At 39.1% G+C, this 25,119-nt stretch overlaps 2 protein-coding genes across 3 annotated transcripts in view; both read left to right on the top strand.

Annotated features, from left to right (window-relative positions):
• Positions 1-2,211: 2,211 nt before the first annotated feature.
• On the top strand, positions 2,212-7,744 carry LOC116335686 (diablo homolog, mitochondrial-like). Its single transcript, XM_031759444.2, has 6 exons — positions 2,212-2,296; positions 2,699-2,831; positions 2,939-3,061; positions 5,604-5,714; positions 5,838-5,934; positions 6,301-7,744. Exons 1-6 carry the CDS (start codon positions 2,253-2,255, stop codon positions 6,504-6,506), a joined length of 714 nt encoding a protein of 237 aa, XP_031615304.2. The 5' UTR covers positions 2,212-2,252; the 3' UTR covers positions 6,507-7,744.
• Positions 7,745-11,457: 3,713 nt separating this feature from the next.
• nectin3a (nectin cell adhesion molecule 3a) overlaps positions 11,458-25,119 on the top strand; it is a 33,574-nt gene continuing 19,912 nt past the window's right edge. For both annotated transcript variants that reach the window (XM_031759448.2, XM_031759447.2), the window contains exon 1: positions 11,458-11,636. In XM_031759448.2, coding sequence (XP_031615308.2) covers positions 11,549-11,636 — 88 coding nt within the window. In that variant the 5' untranslated portion in view covers positions 11,458-11,548. The remainder of the gene's footprint in view (positions 11,637-25,119) is intronic.

Here is a 25,119-nt window from a genome sequence, read left to right as displayed (position 1 = left end):
GGAGGACGACACATGGTCACAGAGACTGACACAAAAAGTTTGCTCTGCCAAGTAGGACCAGATCCACTCCAGTGCTGTGCCCATAATGCTGTTCCCACTGTTCCAAACTAGAGAGTAAAATGGCATCATCAGGGATAGCATCATTTGGAGACCCCGCATTCTTCAAATGACCAACAATCTCCTTTAAAGACGACAGAGTCACCGGCTCAAACCTGTCAAAGACAGCAGAGCAGGAAGCAGAGACTGAGGGGTCATGAGCAGAAGGAGAGATTTGAGCCCTAGTGGAGGAGACCTTCTCAATAAAAAAGTGTAAAAAGTTTTCACAGGCTTCAGACGAGGGCTCGATACAGTCAGTATGTCGTGCACTAAGAACAGAGTTAATGGTCTTAAATAAAACATGCGAGTTGTGACAGTTTGACAGAATAATGTCAGAGAAGTGTTTACTTTTGGCACCTTTTACACTTTTTTGATACTGACTCCAACAGTCCTTTAGCATCTGGAATGACACTTGTAGTTTGTCCTTTTTCCATATGCGCTCAGCTCAACAGCACTCGCATCTGACAGCTTGGGTCATGTTGTTCAGCCAGGGCTCAGATTTAGTTTTGGGCAGCCTTGTTTTTAATGGAGCCACAGTGTCCCGCAGGTGGAATAAAGCCAAGAGCTCAGTTCCTCAGTCTGGGTGCATAAAAACTCCGGGATTTTATAGCTCTGGTTAAAAACTGATGAAAACTGCTCAGCAGTGGAGGAGTTAAAAATGTGACAACGCTGAGCAGCAGCACGAGGTTTAACTGAGGTACAGGCAAGAGGAACTACAAATATCACACTACTATGGTCAGAAAACACAGGATTACAAATCTCTATGTTAAAAACAGAAAAACCATGAGATAAAACAAGATCAAGTGTGTCCTCGTCCATGTGTGGGACCGGTCACACATTGCACCAAATTAAAAGAATCGATAAGGTTTAAAATGTTCTTTGCCATGGGCATATCAGGGCAACACACGTGAATATTTAGAAAAAAAAGACCCACAGGAAGAAATTTCAAATGCATGCATGAGGTGCAAAAAATGTGCCAAAAAGACCATAACACTTCTGGATTTTTTTCAGCTTTTAGTTTGGGTGTCTTTTTCTAAGGGCCTTAACTTGTCTGTCTGTCTGTCCACTTTATTTATTTATATATATAGCTTTGTCCCATTTTTATTCATCTTTTCATGCATAAAAATTTCATGAATAAAAATACAAAAGACAAAAATCCTGATTGAGGTTGTCATGAAAGAAAAGGAAGACAGAGCGGGAGACAGAAAAACAGTGCATGTAGCTCTTTAACCACAGGGGGGCGACCTTGTGTGTCTTTGCAGAGCTTTCACTTCATTGTTAGGTTAATTTAAAGGTACGAGATTGTCCAACACAAGGCACATTCAGGCTTTGTAGAAATTGAGAAATTGAGATGAAAGCTTTGACAGTTACACAGAAATACCTTGGGTGAACACTCCAATTTCAGTATTAGCAGCAGCCATTAATACTGTGTAGTCAGAAATCAGAAAGCTATAATACACTGTTTCAGGGTTTAAACATGGGGGAGGTAAAGAATCAGTCATTGGTCTGTGTAATCCAGAGAAGTGCTCACAATCTTAAAGGCCTTTCAACAGAACAAAGAGAATTTTTTTTTTCTTTTCTTCTTTACATCCAAATCTATTAAAGTGCAGTTTAAACAGACCTGATCATACAGAACTGGATTTTTGGAGCGCTTGACACATAGGAATATGATATTTCTATGAATACCTGCGTCTAATGAAGTCAAGAGTAATATCAAGAGTAAACGTCATGAGTAATGTATATATTAAACTCATAGAAAGACAAGTCTTTTTGTGGGTTTTTTTTTTTTTTTTTTTTACTGTAGAGTTTCCATATCCAACAGCCATACATCATAACATCATATCTCGTATTCATTTTTATTATTAGTTTTTATGTTGTGGCAACCCCAATGCAATAACAGCCTAATGTTACGCAAAGTGTAAGATGATGAAGATACCAATTCATAAAATGCACAAAATATGCTCCCAGTGCTTTGTTGCACCCCTGTAGTTTGGATCCTGCTGGCATAGTTGGCATCAATGAGTAAAGAAGTCATTTGTTTTCTCACATCGTTAGAAAAAGATAAATGAATATAGAAATGCACCCTGTATTGTTTGTCCCTTCTCGGCTTCCGTTGGAGGTCTTTGCTCGACGCAATGTAATTGCGGCGGATCATAATGGCCGCGCTCAGGAAGGGAACAGTGTATCTCCGTTTCGTCAGGTAAGGCATTAAGGTTGAATAAACATACGGACTGATTTTGTCATCAGGTCGATTTATCCTAGGCTGAACTGACTTTTGAAAAGAAAATCCTTTACTGTAGGAAAAAGATTTTTTGTTTGATATCGCGGTTAACAATGGCAACGGGAAGTTACGAGTCATAACTCATCTACGCTTAAATGAGCGTTGTTTTAGTGACTCATTAAAAACGTAAAAAAAAAAAAATACATTCACTTGTAAACCAGCTTCACTTTTGTTTTAATTTTTATTTGGTTTTTGTTTGTTTGTTTGTTTTTTCCCTCGTTGGGCTTTTTGAGCTTTGGCACCTGACAGACAGGTAAAAACGTCATGGATTTCACTGGAATTCACAGCCTGAAACTGAAAGTATTTTTTTTGTTTTTTCAGGAGTTCCGGTGGTGCCCTGTTGAGCAGCAGAAAGCCTGCAGTCAGTAAACTGGGAAAATGGAGAAATATTCTATACACAAGTGTAGCGTCGTTAGCTGTGGGCGGTGGGCTGTGTGCTGTACCTTTCAAACAGGTGAGTCGGCCTCCCTACCTGACCAGGCAGTTGTTAGAAACTTCACAGCAGTATATATCCGCTACCTGACTTACTTTACATGTTTATGTTCTGTGTCTTTGCTGCAGGTTGAACCCCTTTCTCATGACTCCCTAATCAAAAGAGCAGCCTCTCTGGCGACCGACAGCTCAAGCACTTTTCTCTCTCAGACCACTCTAGCACTAATTCATGCCATCACAGAGTACGCCAAAGTAAGCCTTTCTCTTATGGGAAACTTTCTGTCCAAATAGTAAAATCTAGTCCAAGTTCATGTTTATTGTAGCATTTTTACCATCACAGTTGATGGGAATTTATCTCGATGGGCTCACATATACTGCAAGAAACATCAAACAGCACACAACTCTGCACAACATGTTATCAAAATACAAGTTCATGCAATAGATCACCCCATAAAGAACTCCACTGGATCAGTTTTCGTTAAAATGTTTTTTAGCGGAACAACAATCCACAGTGCAACAGGTTCATTTAATATACAGCTTAATATATAACTTTTAGTTATTATAATTTTATTGCTATTATAATAAAGATAATAGTATAAGTTTCATTGCATAATACATTCAGATTATCGCCTCACAGCTGGATGTAGATAAACTGAATAAAAGATTCAGTGCATATTTAAGCTTGGGGGTAGGTAGTACTCCTGAAGTCTGATATTCTGCTACTATTACACTTGTATCTTTTGCCTGATGGGAGAACATTGAACAGGTTATGTGAAAAATAATACTACATTTTTCTACTAAAGTATATACTGATCAGCCACAAAATTAAAGTTTAGTAGTAACTGCCCAAACAGTTTTCACCTGTTATGACATGGTCGCTCCGTACCCCTGCTCAAATCTTGGCAGCAGATCCTTTGGATCCTGTGTTCTGCAGGGTGTTGTGGGCTCCATAGGTCAGCCTCGTTTTGGCCCATCACCTAAAGATCATACTGTGATCGTAGGGGTTTGGAGGCATTATATTGTGTTTTTGCTAATGTTTATTTATTTGGTTTCTTGTGTGTGCCCCTTGATTTTTGCATTAATTAAACATAATTCAGTTTGTGGCTCCATAATGTAGTACTTAGTATAACAAATTTGATTTAGCAAATAAAGGATGCTGGTTCAATTCCATCTGAGGAATTCCCCTTTGGTGTTGTGAGAGGAAGGACATCCGGCATAACATTCAGCCAAATCACTACCTGCCTACCTGCTGTAATGAGCCCCTGTGAAAAGGCAGTAGCCAAAGTAGCTGCTTGTTCTTTTTCCGACAGAATGCCTTTCCTGTCTGGGAAACGGTAGCCCAATCATGCCTTGCTCAAAGCAGTAACATCATCAATCTGTCATCAGCAAAGCAGACAATCACAGAATTCAATATTCTACACCTGGTCCACAGACTCCTCAGTCTAACATCTTGTAAAGATGAATACTACTGACACCTACTGGCAACTATACCTATAATCAAGTGTTGCACAGTTCTAAATAAGAATTAGTAGACTATCAGTAACTATGATCAATACATGTGTTGACGAAATCCTCAAAACAAAGCAAGAAAAACTGGTATAAAAACTGCATGCTGTGACTGTTATGAACCGTGTGTTTCAGCAGATGCTATTTTCGTTAACATACCCGAGGCTGTTTCAGTTGCTTAGTACAGTTCAGTGAGAGAAAAACAAGTAACAATGTCTTAAATTTGTCATGTGTAAAAAAAAAAAAAAAAAAAAAAAAAATTTCTTTCAAAAATTAGTTTTTCAGCATTTTAGGGTGAGTTAGTTTCTGTTTTGTTACATCCCCATGAAAATATAGTTCACACAGCGTACTTGTATTTATTTAATATAAAAAGAAGAATAGTGTCCCTGTAAATAAATGCCAATAAATGACCTGTGGATCATGTGTCATGTCTGGAATAAATACATCAGGGAGGTATTTTTTGACCTCTGCAGTGGCATCAATGCTTGCACTGTGAGTACTGTGGGTATAGCTGGGTTTCACTGTCAAAGAGTTCCCACAAACTATCTGCTGATTCTTTTGCTGTGGTTGCTGCTGACACTCCTGCTGATGATGATCATAATGACATAAGTTTTGTGAGAGTTTAGTGTCATCAGGTTTGTTCAGCACTCTGCTGCTCAGACCTAGAAGCACCAGACAAGCCACTTGTCAAAAATGGCCTGAAATGCACTAAAACCTCAGTTAGCTATGGTCACATGATGTGGCTATTTTGAACCATGCTTCAGACCAGTGTACAGAATATCATGTAAGGTCAGTATCGAGTTCCCCATTCCCAATGAGTACACATCATGCCTGTTCAAAAAACTGCTTATTAGATTGATAAATAAAGGTTTATAAAATCACGAGTTTGGAGACTGCAGTGCTTATCCTGCTCAGTGGAACACATTAAACTGCATGTGTCCACATCCAGTTTAATTTAAATTAAATTTAAACCACTTCAGAAAGCTAGTTTATGTTCTAACAGCAACTTTTTAACTAATCTTGCAGTTAAAACCATTAAAATACAGTTTAATTTGTTTGGACATGTGCAGTGGAGAGATGGACAACAGTAAATGGTGAATATGGAGGTGTTTATGGATGCAATGAAGAAAAAAACAGGCAACTTGTTGGTGTGACTTAAGATAATGTAAAGGATAAGGTGAATTGGAGATAGATGTTCTGCTGTTTGACCCCTGAAGTGTTCCCACTCTATAAAACTAGCAAAATACTACTAAGTTGTTCTTTAAAAGGCTCCTTGTGCTTATTCCAGGCTGTGCACACACTCATTGCCCTACAAAAACGATATCTGGATTCACTGGGAAAACTGACCCCTGCAGAGGAGGATTCAGTCTGGCAGGTGATAATTGGCCAGCGTGCAAAGGTCAGTCTATGTTGCTCTCTTTGTTTAGAAGTATTTAAAGAAAAGCATCTCATTTTTGTTTTGTTTTTTGCAAATGGGTTGCTGTAGATCTGTTCGGGTCTTATTCTGATTTTGTCCTGACAGGTTAATGACAGACAGGAAGACTGCAAGCATTTTGAGTCAACCTGGTTCAGTGCAATGAAGCTCTGTGAAGCAGCAGCTGAGGCGGCATACACATCAGGTGTGTTGTTGTTGGGGTTTTTTTTTTTTTTTTTTTTTTTTTTTTTTAAATCTGAGCTATTTGGCCTGTGTGGTACAACAGTCAGGTTGTAGTGTTGGGGCAAGTTCTCTTTGGGTTCATCATCTTGAACCTTTCTACATTGCCATTTGTGGTGGTTTCTGTTCAGGTGTTGACAATGTTAGACCTTGATCGGTGTATGGATCATTTGCTGTCACTCTGCAGACGGCCAGGTTTTTGCATTTAAACAGAATGGAGATGATGGACAAGGAAGGCTGCCTAATGACTTAAGCCAATGTCTGAAGTGGACAGGGTGTTGTGTGAGTCTTTGAACACTGTGTTTGCATTTGTGTGTTTTGTTTTTTTCAGGGGCTGAACATGCGTCTGTAACAGCAAGGACGAACATTCAGTTGGCCCAGTCGCAAGTGGAGGAGGCACGAAAACTCTCACTAGATGCAGATAAGAAGTTGGCCGAGACTAAAGTAATGGAGGTTCAAAGGATGGCACAGTATGCCGCCTCCTTAGAGAATAATGAGGAGGAAGAGGTGCCTGAGGCTTATCTAAGAGAAGACTGAAACGAACAGCCACAAGTATCAGAAAACAGTAATTTCTCATCATCCTTACACTGTCTTCTTTTATGATCTGTAATGTATTTGGTTTGGTCAAACTGATGTGCTTACATCAACAACATCAACAAAAACTTCTGAAAAAGAGAAGGGTATCTATAACTCAGAGCTTCTTGGAAGAGTGTTTCTTTAATGGGTTTTTTTGTTTGTTTGTTTGTTTGTTTTTTTGGGTTACCAACAGTGAACTAACACAAATCATTTGTATTATGTGAAGATTTATTGCAATAAAGACAAACATCCTCTGTAAACAAAAACAAAACGCAAACTGTTGTCATGGTGTTGATCCACAGAAAATGCGTTTATAATTTCTGCTAAAATTGGACGGGAGACCGTGTGTCCACTTTACATTGTTGCCAAACTTAATTGTTAGTGTTTCAAATGAGATGCACGAGTGCCAACTATGCGAACAAAATATCCCCTGTGGTCATTGTGAAAATGTTCTGTTTTCTAAAATGACCAGAAGCCACTTTGTAAACACAGTAAGTTTGCCCAGATGACTGACTGTCAAACACCTTTGTGCATTACAATCATTCTTGCATGTTTTGTTTTGTTGTTACAGTTGAAATGTCTACAGATTCCCACCCGTATGTTCCTCTGAAGACGTCTTTAAAAACGGCGTTAGCTTGCTTGTTATTTGTATCTCTTGTTTTCACTCAGCAGCTTTACCTTCACTGCTAATTACCCATGTCCTGATTCAGTCCAATAGAGCTTTTAGGCAGGTTTTCAAAACCCCTCCTTTGCTTTCCTGTCGTCACTTCATCCACAACAGCAGTCTTTCCACACCACCACTGAACAGGAAAAAAGTGAAGACCCAACCTCTGGAAAAACATTAAAAATGTATGAATTATGATGCTTTAAGGAAAAATTTTAAAAATGGAAAAGACAAGTTACTTCATAATTGGATATAGGGTCTTTGTTCCCAGGGAAGTTAAAAATGTGATGAAGCAGAGAGAAACTTGTCTTAGTTTATTTATGTTTATTCCAGCAGATGGCGATGTAAGTCCACTCCACTCCACATCTTTACCCTCTGCTTCAGTCGGATGCATTGCATTTACATTTTCATATCATGCCACATGTATTTTATATATGCAAGATGCAGCTCATATTTTACTCCAACACATGCAGCCTGTATTGATTTGTTTTGAATTAATGGTTGTGATTAAATAGAAGCCCCAGATTGTACTGCATACCTACATTTACATATGGCATTTTGTCCCTGAACTGGTGTCTGCACATAAAGTACAGTGAGACTCTGTATGAATTTTAATTAGTTTGAATTCCAAACACTGTAATTTATTTCTTCAGTTGTTACTTTTATGCATCTCTTAAGAGTTGATTGCATACTGAAGAATTTTAAATAACGTTTTAAAGATGTACACAGTTATTACCGGCCTTATCCATAATATGTCCTCTGTAACAGGTATTCTATCTTAATTTCACATGTACTTTCTAAAGGTCGGTGTGTACTACAGAGGTCATTTCATACAGAGCTCATTATGGGAAAGACCTGTGTGGAGGTGCAAGCACAAGTGTGTAGCGTCAGCAGTGAGGTGACCTCTCCTCGTTGTAGATGGTCAAACCTTGGCAGGAGATGGGACTGAAAGTGTGGCTACAATGGGGGAGGAATGGGTGGGAGGTTTTGAGGTGTGCAAGGGCCAGCTGACCAGTGTGACTAGTGAGGAATGTTGTGTTTAACAAAGGCTGTTTTCACAGACTGTAAAACCAAATGTCCCAGACAGCCTGTGTGGATGTGCAGCCACTGGTCACAGGGGAGGTGGTGCCAGTGCAGCATTGCTTGCCTGGAAGAAAATGTAATAACACTTAGTGAAAAGTATTTTTGCTGCATAAAACCTCAATGAGGTAACCACAATTACAAAGGTCATGGGCCATAAATGCTCATAAACTATTTAGTGCTACTGAGGGGGGTTTAGGCATTTATGCAGCAGTATGCATTTATGCCAGTGGTGTGGAATAATCCTTGCTGAAGCTGTTTTTACCGAAATTGTTGATATAATTAACACATTAAGAGTTGGGTAGTCGAAAATAAGATGTGAATTATCATCTCATAAAGACAAGAGGTTGCACTAACTCTATCGTTCCAATGCAAAGTGCCCCAGGAGGGGAGATTGATTAGTGAAAAGGCCATCACTTTCACCTGGGGATTTATAGCTCTTTGAGGATATAAATAAACCACCAGAGGGTATGAAGGTAGGGGGTACAGTGTGGTGACACATCACGGGTCATGCTTTAATCACTGTAAAGCTGAGCTATAGCACTGAGAGGGAGTGAGTTCGTTCTGCAGGAGATGGAGGTTCCCTGCAGAGTTCACATTCCCCTGATGAGGACTCGGAGCTAATAGAGTATATAAAGACATCACTGCAGAACGAAACTGGTGGCTCAACGCGAGGGAGGCACATCGAAACAAGCATTTTTGCTTATCTTCAGTGAATAAATATGATGTTCTCCTAAAACTGCTGAGAGAGCAAGTTTATCAGTTCAAGCTTCAGCGCGTGATAATAACACAGTGCTGCACACAGCGTCGGATTCCTGAATGTGTAAAAGCTGTAATTATCTCAAAGAAAAGAACAATGCAAGAGTGTTTCATTACTACTTTGTTTTAGGACAGAGTAGTTGAAGTGTGTCTGCATTCACGCTGATGAGTGCACACTTTTTTTTTTCCCAGCACTGTACCTGCATGTGATTGCTTTGTCCTTCAGTGACTGATCTCCTGGGGTTTATATTAACTTTCACATTCACTTCCTTGTTTCCACTACAGTTTTAGGATAGTTCAGCATATCTGTGACTGAGTTAACATTATTAAACTGGGTTTAAAAAAAAAAAAAAACCCTTTGTGTGCACTGTGTGCACTCAGGCTTGGTTAATGGTACAGCAATGTTAGCATTTCTGGTGTGTGAGGGTGTGTGTAGGGGTTATTGTCAGTTTCCTTTTTCTACATGCTAAAGGACTGTGGGACAATGGCTCATTATGTGTATTTTGTGTATTTTACTGTAATTAAGGAGGTTAGAAGGGTCATAAAGTGATTGACTGGACTTGCTAAAGTGAAAGCAGCACTTATATCATCTTAAAATCTGCTTAACACCTGCTTATGAAAATGTGATGTAAAAATAGATTATTTGGTCATTAGAGGGACTGAAGGGTAACCAGTAGGTTGCTGTTTTTTATCCCCACAAAACCCATGAACCCACCAAAAACATCTTTAGTATATAACTTGATGAACCTTTGCCTGTTCAGTTGCTGCACTGAAGATGATAATCATGATTAAAAAGCAAATGGTTATTTGTGCTATAAATGGTTCTGTTCACATTTAATGTCTGTTTTCACAAGTGAGACCTTAAAACAAGGGAATTCCCCACTGATTCCACAAAAAATAAGAAGAAAAAACAAACAAATAAACAAACAAAACGTCATTATATGTGAGGTTTTAGGCCTTCTTTCTTTTAAAACTGTTAAATCCTATGTTATGATCCTTATCAGATCGGTTTATATTAACTTAGTGGTGAAATCAGTATCTTTTTTAAGCCTAGTCATAGTCAAAATTTGATCCTTTCTATCTGTAAAAGTCCTTTCAGCTGTATCAAGATAAAGTCTTATGAAACAGTGCTTAGTAATAAATGTAGTACTATTTCATCAATCTTGCGTATGAAAATGTTTGTGACTCCCTCTTGCTAATCCTGCTGTCCCTACAATAACAACAACAATGACTGCTATGGCTAGGGTTGTAATATTACATGTGAAAATAATTAGGCAGTTTAGATGTTTCAACTATTTTTTCATCACCGGGGAGGTTTTTGATCAGTCCCATATTTTACAGCCCAAACATACAGCAACAGATGGTTTATATGGCCCCACGGAGACCCGATTTCAAATCATGCAGTCAGTCTGGGATTGCGTGAACAGGCAGACGATACCAAGACAGCCTAAATCCACTGAAGCACTATGGCAAGTTATCCAAGATGTTTAGACAACCTCATTTGCTTTGACAGGAAGAACTGGCACTGTTTAAAAGATAAAGAGTGCTTACACCAAAAAGTTCTACTATTATCCGCTTTTTAAATGAAATTAAAAACAAGAATCACCTATTTCTGAAAGCATCCTTTCTTTGCTGTAAAACTAGACTAAGTCGTCTATTTTATGACTGGATAAATTCACTTCAATTTGGCAGTTAGCCTATTGTATACTTGAATGTATACTGTGACATCTAAAAAACCTCAAAGCTATCTGAAACGTCAGTTTAGGGCAAGTTTTTCCAACACAATCAATACAAGCAAGCCACGATAGTTTTTTTTTCTTTTTCTTAAGACTGGGATGTCTACTAAGAGTCAGTGCTGCTGCAGTATCTGCTCTAGGCTTTAAAGCCCCCTCACTGAAATTATAATGAGAGAAAATCTACTACTACTACTACTGCTAATAATAATAAGAAGAAGAAGAGGACAAAGAAATGAGCGAAAATAAGAATAAATAACTAAATGGATTGGATATATAAATGGAAAAAAAAAATCTTAACAATCAAACATCGACAACTGGCTCCACACGAGAAACTAACTGAAATTAAACGTAATAAAATAACAATTAAACATAATTTAGAGTACTGATCGTGATAGCCCTGCTATCTATATTTATGTTGCCCGAATCTGTATATAAAGACCACCCCAAAAAAATCCCCACAAACAAACAAACAAACAAAAAGACAAACAGCTCAATGACAAGCATTTCAGAACTGCGCTAAAAGTGTATACACATGGGGACGAGTGGGTCAGCGCGCGTGCGTTCTTAAGTTTCATGTGTTTTCTTTTTGTTGACTTGCAGAATGGTACAGCCCACGCGGTTCGGTCGCTATGGAGAGAGGCTCCCCAGGAGCACGAGCCAGAGAGAGAGAGAGAGAGAGAGAGAGAGAGAGAGAGAGAGAGAGACGAGCGAGGAACGAGGAGAACGGATCCGGGAGTGCCGAGGCGCACAGACACACAGGAATCATGGAGAAAAGATTACCGCTCAGGAGGACTTTGCCATCTAACGGACTGCGACTTTTAATATCCCTCCTCACCTTATACGGACTTACCGGTGAGTTAACGGTTTCTGTATCGTCCCTGCCATAATACTTTTGAGGCCATTGAAAGAAGTTGTTGCAGTAGGATTGCTCGTAGAGGGTCCTCACGGATACAGCCCACTACCCAAACCGGCTGGCTAGTTTTTGTTGTTTTGTGGTGGGCTCGTCCTGCTGCATTTAAGCTAAGCTTAAGCAGGCTAGTTGTTGCCTGTGGACAGTTATCTTTACGTTAACACTGATGGGAAAGTAGCTGCTGCGTCAGTTGACCGTTAGCTAAAACTCACTCTCCTCCCCCCATTTGAATTCAACTCCGTTAACATCAGTTAACTTCTTTGCATCGGAGCGACTGTTACACACAAGCTAACTGTGTTAAGATTTTCAGCTCATTCCAGGAGACACAACTCAGACACGGCACTGATTTGTGTTATGGTGATAATGGGCAGACCTTAGAGCTAAGGTTACTTACAGTATGTCACATCATGACTTGGCTAACATCATTCAGGGAGTTTGGGGGATTTACCGGCTAGTTTGTCTCCCACCCACATGGTTACAAACTGAGGAGAAGCAGTGATTAGAGGTGCACAGAAATAGACAAGAAATGGAACAATCCCGGTGTCACGTATGGCTAGGAAAAAAAGAGACTCCTTTGTGAAAAGTTTGCCAAGTGGTTGGTTACAGATGGATTGGAGGTTATGTGATACATGACAGGAGGAGAGTCAGCGCAGAGTCTTCAGCTTTGGGGTGAGGGGTGGCAGGGGAAATGAAGACATATTTGAGTGCAAGCACTGCAGTCGCAGAGTCTGTAGAAGTATTGACCTGCAGTTGGGCTGCATGCCAGCTGAAGCACCTTCCAGCCCCCTTACTGTCCCGAGGAGAGCAGCTGGAGAGCTTTGCTGTGTCTCAGACACAAACACAGATGGATGCTTAAGTAAATACTACCCAGCAATACACCAGTGTTCTTTTCTTTTCTGAATCCAAGAGCAATACAAGAAAGGAAAACTTTTACTGTATTGCTCATTGTAATGTGTAACATAGTGTTGGGTGGTATGGAAAAAAAACAACGACTGCATGATGGTATTTTTTTTAAGATTCTGGATGGTTCACAATAGATCTATTATTATTACTATTGTTTACAGAAAATGTGCTTTTACATTACCTTTTCATGGCCGTCTGTAAGGTTTATACGAAATTTAAAAAAAAAAAACTCTTCTCTTTTAAACAATTTAAAAGGAAAAAAAGCAATCAAAATAATAAGTAAACCACACTTAGACTCTTATCAGTAGTGCTCATGTGTGCAGTAGAATTGGTCCTTAATAGACTGCTTGTTCTGCTTTTAGGTAAGATGTCAAACTGGCTCCTTAGCATTAATATTTCCACAGCAGAGCAGAGCTGGGTCTGAAAAAGCCTTGACTAACCTCATATCATTGGCTTACCTGATTCCCTTTTGCTGTGTGTGAGTAGAGCTCCCTTAGACTTGCCTCCAGTGAAAGTCACAGAGACAGCATGACACAAAGCGAGTCTCATTTCTTTACAACTGAAAAACCAACAAATGACAAACCCAGCTCCTCTCTGGGTCACAAGTCATTTGGGTTCATCCCCAGTCTTGTTTTTTTCATCCCATATGGCTTCACTGTTCTTGAATGTAATGAGGGAAGCCCACCCTTACTTCCCTAGCTGTTGACACATTGTTATGATGTGTTCAAGCCATATGCCAACAGACGTTTTCATGTGGTGTGATTACATACAGAGTGAGGCGAATTGACAGAACTTAAAACTAATAAAACGTGACAGGAGTGCAGAAAAAGTAGAATTGGGTTGAAAGATTATCGGGGATGAAGCTGTTTGCTCAACACCTATTCAGTTGTAAATCGTGTTTTAAAAAGTAACTACACACAAAAAAGTAATCGATTACTCAACTTGATTACTTTTTTTCAAGTAACTTGACCAACACTGCCAAAAAAATCAACTTCACTCTACGATAGAGCCAAAAAATGAAGAACAAAGCTTGGAGAAAAGCAAGTGAAATCATAGTAAGGTCTCAAAATACATGATCATAGCTTGATTCCAGCTATTGTGTTTATTCTGTCTCTGCCCTCTTTTAGGGGCAAATATTTCTTTGTTTTGAACTTGACTATGTTCATAAGACTAATGCAAGGTCAAACTTTGTGATTTATGTCAACACACCTTGATGTTTCTTGGCACCTTTCTGTTTTAGTCATGCAGCTTTGTAAATGTACTGTTATTAATGTTTTAAGTGGTTTTATCATTAATTATTCCATACCATGATTTTTTTTTTCTACAGGTTGTGGATTGTTAATTGTTAATATTGTGTATGATTGGAACTGAGTTAATATGGGTACCATCTCAGTACACTCTTCTGCGCTCCTAGTGGCAATATAGTACATGTAAACCACTTGGAAAACCTGAGCGAGCATTTTGCCTGTTCACCATTATTTGCAAAATTCAAACATGCATGAAATTAAGCTCAGGATGCTGCCCAGCACAAGTGTGGCTCCCAATATAACAGTAGCTAATGGCCTTTTAAAAGCTGTGCTTTTTGCCTAGACACTTAGAATTACTATTGATTTATCTCTAATTATATTCTTGCTTAATTGCTTGATCCAAACAATCTGTGTTACAGTTTTCCAGAGCTCAAGCTGATGTACAGAGATGCCATTTTTTGTCAGATCTGTAATTAAAAAGCAGATATTTTTGGTTTAAAACCCTAGAAAACTGAGCAAAAACTCTCTGAGAAACCATGTCTTGTCTTAAATTGTATAATATCTGCTCTTATAGTAAACTGATTAATGAACAGATTAATCGGTTGAGCACTTGTCTTTTGCGCCTGTCCTCTTGCTACAGTCAGTTTCATTTCAGTTGCTTTCAACAAATGTTTTTATAGAAGCCTCTTCGTGCCTTTCTTTTTGTGTCTGTACCCACAAAACACTGGTTCATAAATCAGCACAGCAAACCAATAAACAATGCACTGTTGCAATCTAAGCTGATTAGCCTCAAAGGCGTGTTCAAGTGTGTTTGCAGATTTCCAGTCCAACAGGGTACCTCTACAGCCAAATTTTCTTAGCATGAACACAGACGATAACCTAGCCAGCATTTTTTTTTTCCTTTTTCTTTTTTTTCGGTTTTGTGTTTGGATAAAAATGTGTACAGGTTTTTGACTCGTAAAAACATTGTTAGCAGCCATGTGGTCCTAGGGGACATTGTGATGTAAACACTTTTGAAGTTAGTTTTCTTCACTTCGCTGTAGCGTGTGGACAGGATTTTTGAGGAGGGGATTTGTTAAAAGGCGTGGCCACTGGCTGTGAGGTCTGTAATTGAAGACCATAGTTTTGTGGTTCCTTCTCTTGGGGCCACATGATTCACAATCTAAATAAATAATGTAGTAATGGAGCCACCCCAAATTACAGACTCAGAAATAGATTTGAAAAAGCAGTGCAGCGACTGAGCAGATTTGGTCCTTATAAAGCTTAATATGATTCTGGACTCATTAATTGACAGCATGATGTAGCCAAGAAAGTTACTTTGTCATTAGGAATATAATTAAAACAGCCGTGGCTTTGCCACCACATGGTATAGGGCAGATCAGGTCAAGACCCTTTTGTTGGGGGAGGAGATTGGATAACTTAATATAAAGTTACATCCCAGTCTTACTGGCTTTTCTGAGCAATTACAGCGTTAATACCTTGGATCGAGTGATTTAGCTTTTTCAGGACTGATTACAGTCATTAGTAATTATAGAGGTCGATAACCAATATTTTAATGTATATTTTTAAAAATAGCATGTTGTCATGTTTTTATTCTGCTATTTTAATGCTTATTTGTTTTTTATGTTTTAAGTATTAGCTGTTATGGTGTTTTAGTGTCTATTTAAGCCTTATGCTCTATTGGGGTTAACACTGTTGCCTCACAGCAAGAAGGTCCTTGGTTTAAATCCACCATCTGGCCAAGGCCTTTCTATACGGGTACTCCGGCTGCAGATGTTTGTCTGTCTCTCTGTGTTAGCCCTGCGACAGACTGGTGACTTGTCCATGGTGTACCCTGCCTCTCGCCCTGTGGCAGCTGGGATAAGCTCCAGCTACCCTAAATTGGATAAGCGGTGGAAAACTGATGGATGAATATTCAGGGTAGTCTGAAGCTGCCTGCTAACTTAACCACTAGCATAACCCTTTGCCCTTTTGCTGTTAGTGTAGCTTTCGCCACTGTGATCCTTTTTCCTTATCTAGTCCCAATATGTCTTGGTTTTCTTCAGTTTTGACAGACTGTCTTACTTTCACCCCTCCAGCTGGCCTGATAGCAAGCCTGCTATCCTTGCCTTCAGTGGATGTCACTGCAAAATATTGCATTTGATCATTAATGCATCTGGGAAACTGTGCATGCTTGTCATGGTTGTGTGGTCGTACAGCAGAAAGAATTGCAGCATTTATTGCAAGGTCAGCTATATCTGCGATATGCAGTCCAAACCACAGCTCCACTACTGGAGCTGCTTCAGACTGTGTTCTGCTCTGTGCTCAGTGCTGATAGGCTTTTGTCCATAGTGTGTAAACAGTCAGATCATTCTGTGGGCAGGACCCTATACCACAGAAAGTCATACAGAGAGAGGCAGTTTTGTATGTGACAAATCAGCATGCAAAAACACCGAATAATGACCCCAGTAATCAGCCTATCTATAGCTAATGCTTAAAAAAAAATACACCCTTTGTCATGATAAATTTTGCACCACTCACTTGACACTTCTGCATATTTCAGCTAGTCTCTTCCAAACAGTGATAGTGATAATTTATAGCATGACTTATTGATTTAGTAGATTCAGTAGATTCAACCATTTCTCTTCATTGCTGATGTTAATTATCCACAGTTGTTATTTGTTATCAGAATTATGAGCAAGAAAACTGGCTTTGAAAGAGCATTTTAGCATTTGGATACACATGTGTGGGTCACAGCTGTCACATCCATCTGAGCCTCCTTATTTGATCTCAGTTGAGAAGCAGCTGACTGAACACCCCTAATCACATTAAATGCACACAGGGTTTTCTTTTTGAAGGAAGGCCATCAGCAGATGAGTGTGTGGCTTTGTTGTGTAGGCTGGTGTGTAGGCTGTGTGTGGAGTTCAGGGAGCAGTCTGTGGTCACCAGCTCCTGTTGACTCCACCCTTTGCTTCCTATTCCATGACAGATGTGACTGACTGTCAGAGGCTGTGAATGGCAAGCAGCTTCCTGGTGGTCCTTTAGTGAAAGCAGAGTTGTAAACCCAGTTTTACCTTTTCAGCAAATTTGTTTGTAATTTAAAAGACATCATCGTCAGTGACACTAAAGTTGCTGTTTGTTATACCTTATAAGTGGGGCATAGAAGATGGCACCATTTTTCATTCATTCCAGTGTGAATAGCTCTCTTTTTGGTTTCTTTCTTCGTGAGTGGGCTAATGCACCAGTACGCTTTAGTATTGACTGCAACATTCCACCAATGTGTTCCAAAGCATTTTGTTGTTTGTTGTACCACTTGTCATTGACATATGAATGTTTCAAAGATCAAAAAGGAGGCAGCTAATTCAAGGGATGAACTGCTGTGGTTTTGCACATTTTGCATTAAAGCACATTTTACACAAATGTGCTAGTAATGCAAGAAAGTCTAAGCGAGCTCAGGCTGTGTTGAAGAATAAAGGTTATCTTATCAAATATTGACTTTCAAGCTTATTAGAATTGTAAAAGCTGTGTTTTTTTTTGCCTTATATACTGTATATAACCCAATTTCCCATTGTTCTAATAAAATATAAAGAAATGAGGGGTGACTATATGGAATCCATCTAAAAGTAATTTTTAACCCCACCGTCTCATTTTGTCAGTTAGTGACTTCTGGTGGCATTTGTTGTTTTATGTCTGTACCAACTTTAGTAGTTACCAGTCATTATGACTGCAGTGCCTGAATGCTTAGCCATTCAGAATTGGAAGGAAAGGGGAAAATATAGAAAAATACACAAAAAAATGCTAATATTAGCAGTACTATTTTTTACTAGTATGTCTTGCCTACTGAATAAATCTTGGATAGACAGGAATCGACTGTTTCAATTACTGAGTCATAGGAAACGGTGCTGTATAAATGTCTTCCAGATATTTCCATGGTTAATTACCTACCGTGAATGAACAGAGGGAAACTTTTTAAACAGTTTTTTTTGTCTGCTGTTTTCAGGAGTCCAGGGTTTTTCCCAGAAAAACAGAAAGAGTAGATCACATTGTGTGGCTGTTAGGGTCACATGAGCACACTGTTGCTTTACAGTCCATATTAAAAAGCTATACATACAGTATGTCCACAGTCAGCAATCCAGTTCCCCAGGAGAGGAGCACAGAGGTTATGGGAAACAGGTGTGGCGGCTGAGCTTCATCCGCTCGGTCTCATTTGTTTCACTCTTTTCAAGTGTGGGATGAGCATGCAGTCAGTTGTGTGCACTGACACACACCCTGCCACCCAGGTGGGAGATTAACACCCACCAGTCAAATACTGGGCAGTGTTGGTCGTAGAGGGGAAGCTATCTGCAGCGTTGTCTCGTACACACAAAGTATGGTGAGTAAGGTGCATTAAATTGAATAAGAATAAGCGCACCTTCATATTACTCATCTGCTCTCTGCATCCAGCCTGGATGTAATGTTGCTATTACAGCCGACTGGCATCAAATAATTTTCTGTTGTGTTCTGACTGTGCGCCCGAGTGAGTGACATTTTACCTATGTAGGTAACTACAGAGAAGACTTCTAACACACATACTGCACTTGAAAGTTTCACAAAATGTGTTGGCCACAGCTTTAAGACAACTTTTTTTTTTTTAAGTAACTGTTTTTTATTCCCAGTTTGCATCGTACACAGTTTTGCTACTAGTTGGAGAGCAGTTTTGAGAGTGTTTGCAGATCTTTTATACAGACTACTTGCGACTGTGGCAACCTGCTAGTGATGAACATGATTGCAAGGAGGTTTGTGCGATGCGCCCTCTTTGTACTTGATTTCACCGAGCAAGATCTAGCAACCTCCAGAAACTACTTGACAGTCCAGGAGGGAAGGGGATCATTAACCGTGTAACTGAGACCTCAGTTATTTATTTATTTTATTTTTTTTAAAGGTATGTAAGGTGTGATTTTTTTTTTTTTTTTTTTTTTACATATTTAAGAAGTCGTGAGTACACCTCCTTTCATGTGCATAGGCTCAAACCCTCTCCTCAAGCTCCATTTTTGTTCATTTTCAGAGGTTGTTTAGTTTTCCTTTTAGCACCAGCCATGTTTTAACCATGTGTGCTCTAAGCTCTCTAGCATGATGTTTATTTAGTAATAAAACATGTGATATGCACAGAGAAAGAAAACAGACATTTTATTGAAAGATGTTTTCACCTCCGTCAATCAGTCGCAATTCTGGCTTTTATCAAAGACCTTATTTACCCTCCTTGATCTAATCCTCATTGTATTTTTTTTTGTGTGGATAATCAATGACATACACCTGAATTAAGTAGTGAAAGCACAGAAATATTTGGCTAATTGGAGGTTGAAAGGTTCAGTTCCTTGTTCCTCCTGTCCTCATGTGTGCTTGGGCAAGATACTGAGCTTCAAATTGCCCCAGTTGCATCCATCTCTGTGTGAGTGTGAGATGGTTAAAAAGCACTTAAAGACATCGAACAATGTGGAAAAAGAAAAGTCATATATAAATACCAGTTCACTTGCCGTTTACGATTGAACTGTGATCCAAACCCAGAAGTGAGCAGGAAATGTTCACTGCATGCTTTATTTACAATAATATATTTTCTAATGAGTGACAGCCTTAAACTATTTCTTGCATTACCAAGGGTAGAGTTTAAACATCTGACTGCGGAATTCAACATTTATTTGAAACAGCCTGTTTGTCTTTAAGAAAATCAATGCCGTGACACTTTTTGGATTTCACAGTTACTGTTTTATCATACTGTGGTCCAGGATTTCAGACACTGAAACCCAGGGAAGGAAAACCTGTCTCCTAATTCACACTTTGCTAATTTATCTTTCTGAGCATGGTCCAGAATGCAGATTTGTTGCAGTAAACGCTTCAACACAATACTGCACAGCCGTACTCTTGCTGGTTTTCAGACAGATTGTTCTGTTCCCCTGAGAATCACCGCTACACCACCCATGTCCATGCAGCCCCCTTCTCCATACTTCAGTCTCTCTGCTTCTGTTTTAGTTTCTGATCCCTTTTTCCTTTCAGCTGAATGCATTTCCCCATCTTGATTAAAGCAGCAGCAAAGAAGAACAAACAGACTGCAGGTTTTATTACTGTTTAATATTGATGAAGGAAAGTGGACCATATCTGTACACTTTTTTTTCCCCACATCAAGTTACTCTGTCACTGAGGGGATGAGTCATAAATCAGTGCTAATCTCTGACAAACTTAATGGTTGTTGTTGTTTTTGCCTCAAAAAGATTCATCAACAAAACAAATGGACAGGCCGGTTCCTTTTAGGTCTTAAAAGAGTCGAACAATATCAGATTTTTGAGAAAGCAAGGCACATACTCTACATCCTAAATGTGTTAGGCAAGCAATAACAGAAATCTTTGTTTTGTACATGTGAGCTTTGTTCACGTGTAACCTAGATTTTTTAAATCTATTTGTTAAAAGTTTGAATCTCTTTTGATTTAACAAATGCAGGTGAATGTGGAGAGTGTGTAGTATGTACGCATGCATTTGCCTGTTTCTCTGAGGTCCCTGTGGATACAAGCTTCAATCAGTTTTGCATTTTGTGTTTTAACAAAAGACCTGAGTGACCCAGACACCTACATATTATCTCCTTGTTCTCTCTGTTCAAAGTGGGTGGCACATCTGAATAGAGAGAAGTGCCTTAATCTGCTGCAGAAAAATGGTGAGAGTATGTGAGTGGGTGTGCCGGAAAAACAAACTTCCTCTTAGCAGGATAATGCTGGGGCAATGCCACACTGACCAAACTACTTACTACTTATATAAACAGGACAGGATTTTGTTGGTTTGCTTTACTTCCTCCCCCTTTTGTGAAACAGTCAATATTGCTCTATACGTGTATAGAAATCATAATATACTAATTGCACTAATTAAAACCCACAGGTGTAATCCTATCTGAGTAATATCTGAGTCTGTGTTTAAGTTATTCCAGGTGTCTGGATAATATTTTATACGATTTGTCTGTTTGATTGTGGCAGAAATCATAAAGGGGATTACTTTAATCAGTAATTGAAATCTGGTTTGTTTAACACTTCTGTTAACTGCTGGTCTATGCTAGCCAATTGCCTCCACTTGGGTGTTTGCATGGACAGCAAGAGGTCCTTGTGGCACGGGACTCGTGCACCTTAAGAGAGATCATCATAGTAGCCACAGGGACAGTGAAGAGCTGAAGGCAAAAACCAGCTGTTACCTTGGTTGCATGCCACTGAACACCAAACAAAGGCAGCTGCAGGTTCATCCTCAGAAACCTTTTACAACTTTTGCCCTGGATAGATCTTGTTGATCAAAGACTCTTTCCGTCATTGCTCAAGTTAAGGTAAACTGTGACTGTGTTTTGGCTTTCACACTTACTTTATGCCCCATTTGTTGCCCTTGCGAAATTTGGCACATGCCAAGAGTGATATCAGAAAAACTGGCGGCAGCACTGTTTTTTGTCTGACACACAGTCGGCACACCCAAGTTGGAGCAGATTGGTCTTTACCAGCAATTCAATTACATGTCAGCTTAGATGAAGATGCTGCAGCAGTTGAAAAAAGATGATATGTTCGTAAGAAAACTGGGGGATAAAAAAGTGTACTGAGGCCAGTACGCTTTAAGCACCAGTGGTCATGGGGCTTTGTTGAGGTTAAAGTTTGCACGAGCAATGGCCAATGCATCAAGCATAACCACAGCTTTAAGTCAGGACAAATGCAAATCACTGAAAGAAGAAAGGTTGTGCTTGACTCTAATAGTTGGAGCTATAATCTGATAAATCATCCGGCACGGTTATATAATATACGAAAATGTATCAGGATTTTTCGTAGACATGTTTGAAAAACCCTCCATCAGAAGGGATCATCTCAGCTTCTCTAGTCCAAACAACTCAGGTGTAATGTATTAGTACTGGGCATTTGACTGGAATTAAAAATCCTTTCTTTTCTGTACATTATTTTGCCAACCCTAGCCTGCTGCCTTTGCAGCATGAAGTATTTTGCTTCATACTCATATTGAAATTAATATCATAATGTGAAATTATTATTTGGGGAACTTTTTGCAGCAGAAAATATGAGTGCAGTAGACACCCTCAGCCATTGGTCATAATCTTGACATTGTGCTTATGTTGTATGTGCTTCAAGGTTGTGGTTTGGACTGGCTCACCAATGACTAATTGTAAAGTAAAAGAAGTCTGAAGTTGACCTAGTGCTTTTGTAGTCCAAGCAACTCAGAGTCACTTTCTTCTGCTTTTCATCCATTTCATATCAATATTTTAAGCTTATTAGCATAACCACACATGTATTTAAATGTGCTTGTAATCAACATTCAAGTTAAGTGTTTAGCTGATTAGAAGATAAAATATCAGAATTGAGTATTTTTCATATCCCACCACTATTATTTTTCCATCTTTGTTGGAGTTAATGAACACAGCTCTTTGTATATACATAGATGATGTCCACTGAGTAGCATTGTTTTTGACATTCATAGGCCTTGGAGATGATAATTTTAGATACTGGTTGTTCACAGAAATTGGCATCATGCAAGAAATCCAGAATTAGACATTCATGAGAATCATTTGAAAGCAAAACATTGTAATTCCCTCTGTGGGCTGTGGGAAAGTATGTTTCCATTATGTTTGATTGGCTTAATGAAAGTACAGTAGCCCATTTAGACTCAGCGAAGGGCAGTGGAGTCTGTGATCAGTAGAGAACTCATTTTTTCTTCGTTGTAAAGCCCTCACCACCACCCAACAAGAGCGGGATCTATTTCTGTCCTAATTTCTTCATCAGGAAATTACAGTAATTTTCAGAGAATAATGACATGTAAATGTGGAGGCAACAGCATGCACCTAAAAACAAAGTGTGCCTCTAAGGTCATTGCAAGGTTAACATAGTTTAGGAGGCTGTTGTTTTCACCCAACTTCTTTTATTAGCACAGAGCCTGGAGTGGAGGGTTATCCTTGTAGCCATAGTATACTGTCCTTGCCTGGCCTGTTTGGGATTTTAACAAATGCATTGAATGATTTACTGGGATTAGTTAATCGGATACTAAGCCACCCATGAAGCACACCTTGTTGTTTTGTAGACACTTTATCGGTGCAATGTCTGACCAGCCGAGTCAACAGTTACTAAAGCAATGGATTGCTGTGAAATGTTTATACAGGACGTTTCGTACTCATTTTGATCCGTTGGCCAAATAATTCCAATTTGATCTCAAGTGGGATGCACCTTTTCCCTTTCTTTAAGTCTAAATATATTCACTTGAATAATGTTTTTTTTAAGATGTAATGATATGTTCAGCTGAAAGACTCCAATTACTCAACTCCCCTAAAAATTTACCAGATTTCAGAAGGTATTATTTCTTTTCAAACTAATCTGTTGAGTAATCCATTTAGAAGGAGATGACCTATAGCCTAAGTGTAATTTTCATCACTGTGTTGTATAGTGAGAGTGGTCTCTGTTAGCACCTACTTGTCAGGGATTTCATACACTTAAGCTCTAATTAAGAAATACTCAAATTGTTGCCTCTCTATTTAAAAATAGAGAACTTCAAAATTTAGTTGCTTATTCTCACAGCACAAAGGCATATTCTTCTTCTTCATTGTGCCTCATCCCATGCAAAATCATTTGAATCTCGGAAGAGTTTCCATCTGATCCCCCCAGAATCAGATCATTTATACTAAATCTTCTGAAACTCAATAAAACTTGTTTATGTTACTCTACATCATAGGTATTAGATTGGTGTAGTTTTGTAGTGAAACTATGTTGTATCCCATGCTATTGATGCAGGTTAGGGGAGTTGGTTGTAGAGAAAATCACACTAAACTAAACAAACTAAAACAAGATTTTACTTCAGATTGTGACATATGGATTGGGTGAAAATTGATTTGGTGGCAAGAATATTGGAAGAAGATAACACAAATTAAAAGGTGCAAAGTTGTGACCCATGCAATTGAACTTTAAAGGTCTTTAACTAGCAAAGGATTTGTTAAATATACTGAAGTTGTATAAAAAACATAGGCCGATTTAAATGGAAAGCATTTTTTTTTCTAATTTAACCCACATGTCTTTTTTGCCTTCTTAGATCAGCTGTGACTTTTGTAAATAGCCTTCTCTGTTCTTTTCTACATGCATGGAAAAATAACATTTCCACCCATCTTTGGGTCATCTAGCAAATTTGCACGCACATACTAAAATACCGCAAACCCCCACAGCAAACAATAACACATCCCAAACAGTAGGACAGGACACTGTAGGAATGTTTGTCTTCCACTATGTACCAAGCAACACAATGCCCTTCACAGGTCCTACGGCACAGCTATAGTTGACTCTGATGAGAGTTTGCTTTCTGTCATGACACTCTGTATGCCTACATTATTGATCTTTTTTCTTCTAAGCTCCGATCTTTAATCAAATGTGACTCAGATGTGAAGGACACACAAGTCTGCATTGCTATGGGGGAGCAAAGAGAAAGAGGTTTTTAAGAGGACAGTGACATGTGAAAGAGGCCTGACCTGCCCCCTTTTTTAAAGGCCTGTCAGCCTGTATTTGTCTATGTCATGAATTAGTCCCCTGAAAAAAAAAACTCACACCCTCACAGGATATAATACTCGGAAGGAAGGGGGGGAGTGGCACTTCTAACAATAAAAGCATACTATTCACCAATGCGCCACTCGGCCGATCCTGTTTCTAACTGATTAAGGAAGAGTTATAGGTGCCGCAAGAATGAAGAAACGATGTGGGGGCCTGTGTTTGGCATATAGGCATTGTCTAATGATTTATTTTCCCTTGCTACTACTTTAGAAGCTAACAATACTAAATGGTTCTGCACTGCCAATTGACTTTATTATGTTAGCGGTGTTTAAAGTCATAGACGTCTCTCAAATTGAGGACCTGGTACAATGTCTGCGAAAAAAATTCCCATGTCCACTTAGATATTAGCGGATAATTATTTTCTGAATTATATCCTGACCTGCTGTTTTGTGTGATATTGGCAGTGTGTGCAAATGAAATTATCAAATGCATGTTAATGAACATTTTTACAATGTGACCTTGATCATCGGAAGGAAGTTTTAATAGTAAGCCAATGATTCTGTTGGCTTATACGAGAGGGAGAGAGTGCCTGTAAGGAGTATAAATTACTGCACTCATTAAACAGTAATGAAACACTGCCCTTCAACCTGCCTACCTCCTACACTCACTTGAAAATCACTGAACCAGGAAAGGGAGCAAGCTGTAGGCTAACAAATTGGAGAGGAGCATGACAGGGATAACCTTTACCTTCAGAATGATCATTTTGCCCACTT

The sequence above is a fragment of the Oreochromis aureus genome, linkage group 14 (assembly GCF_013358895.1).
Source record: "Oreochromis aureus strain Israel breed Guangdong linkage group 14, ZZ_aureus, whole genome shotgun sequence".
Taxonomy (NCBI): domain Eukaryota; kingdom Metazoa; phylum Chordata; class Actinopteri; order Cichliformes; family Cichlidae; genus Oreochromis; species Oreochromis aureus.
This window is presented reverse-complemented; position numbering and strand designations above follow the sequence as displayed.

What these genes read in the sequence shown, in the direction of transcription:
- LOC116335686 (XM_031759444.2), top strand. Translation starts at nt 2,253, where the DNA reads ATGGCCGCGCTCAGGAAGGGAACAGTGTATCTCCGTTTCGTCAG. An exon ending in TAATTGGCCAGCGTGCAAAG is followed by an intron (nt 5,715 to 5,837) that starts GTCAGTCTATGT and finishes TTGTCCTGACAG; the next exon opens with GTTAATGACAGACAGGAAGA. An exon ending in TGAGGCGGCATACACATCAG is followed by an intron (nt 5,935 to 6,300) that starts GTGTGTTGTTGT and finishes TGTTTTTTTCAG; the next exon opens with GGGCTGAACATGCGTCTGTA.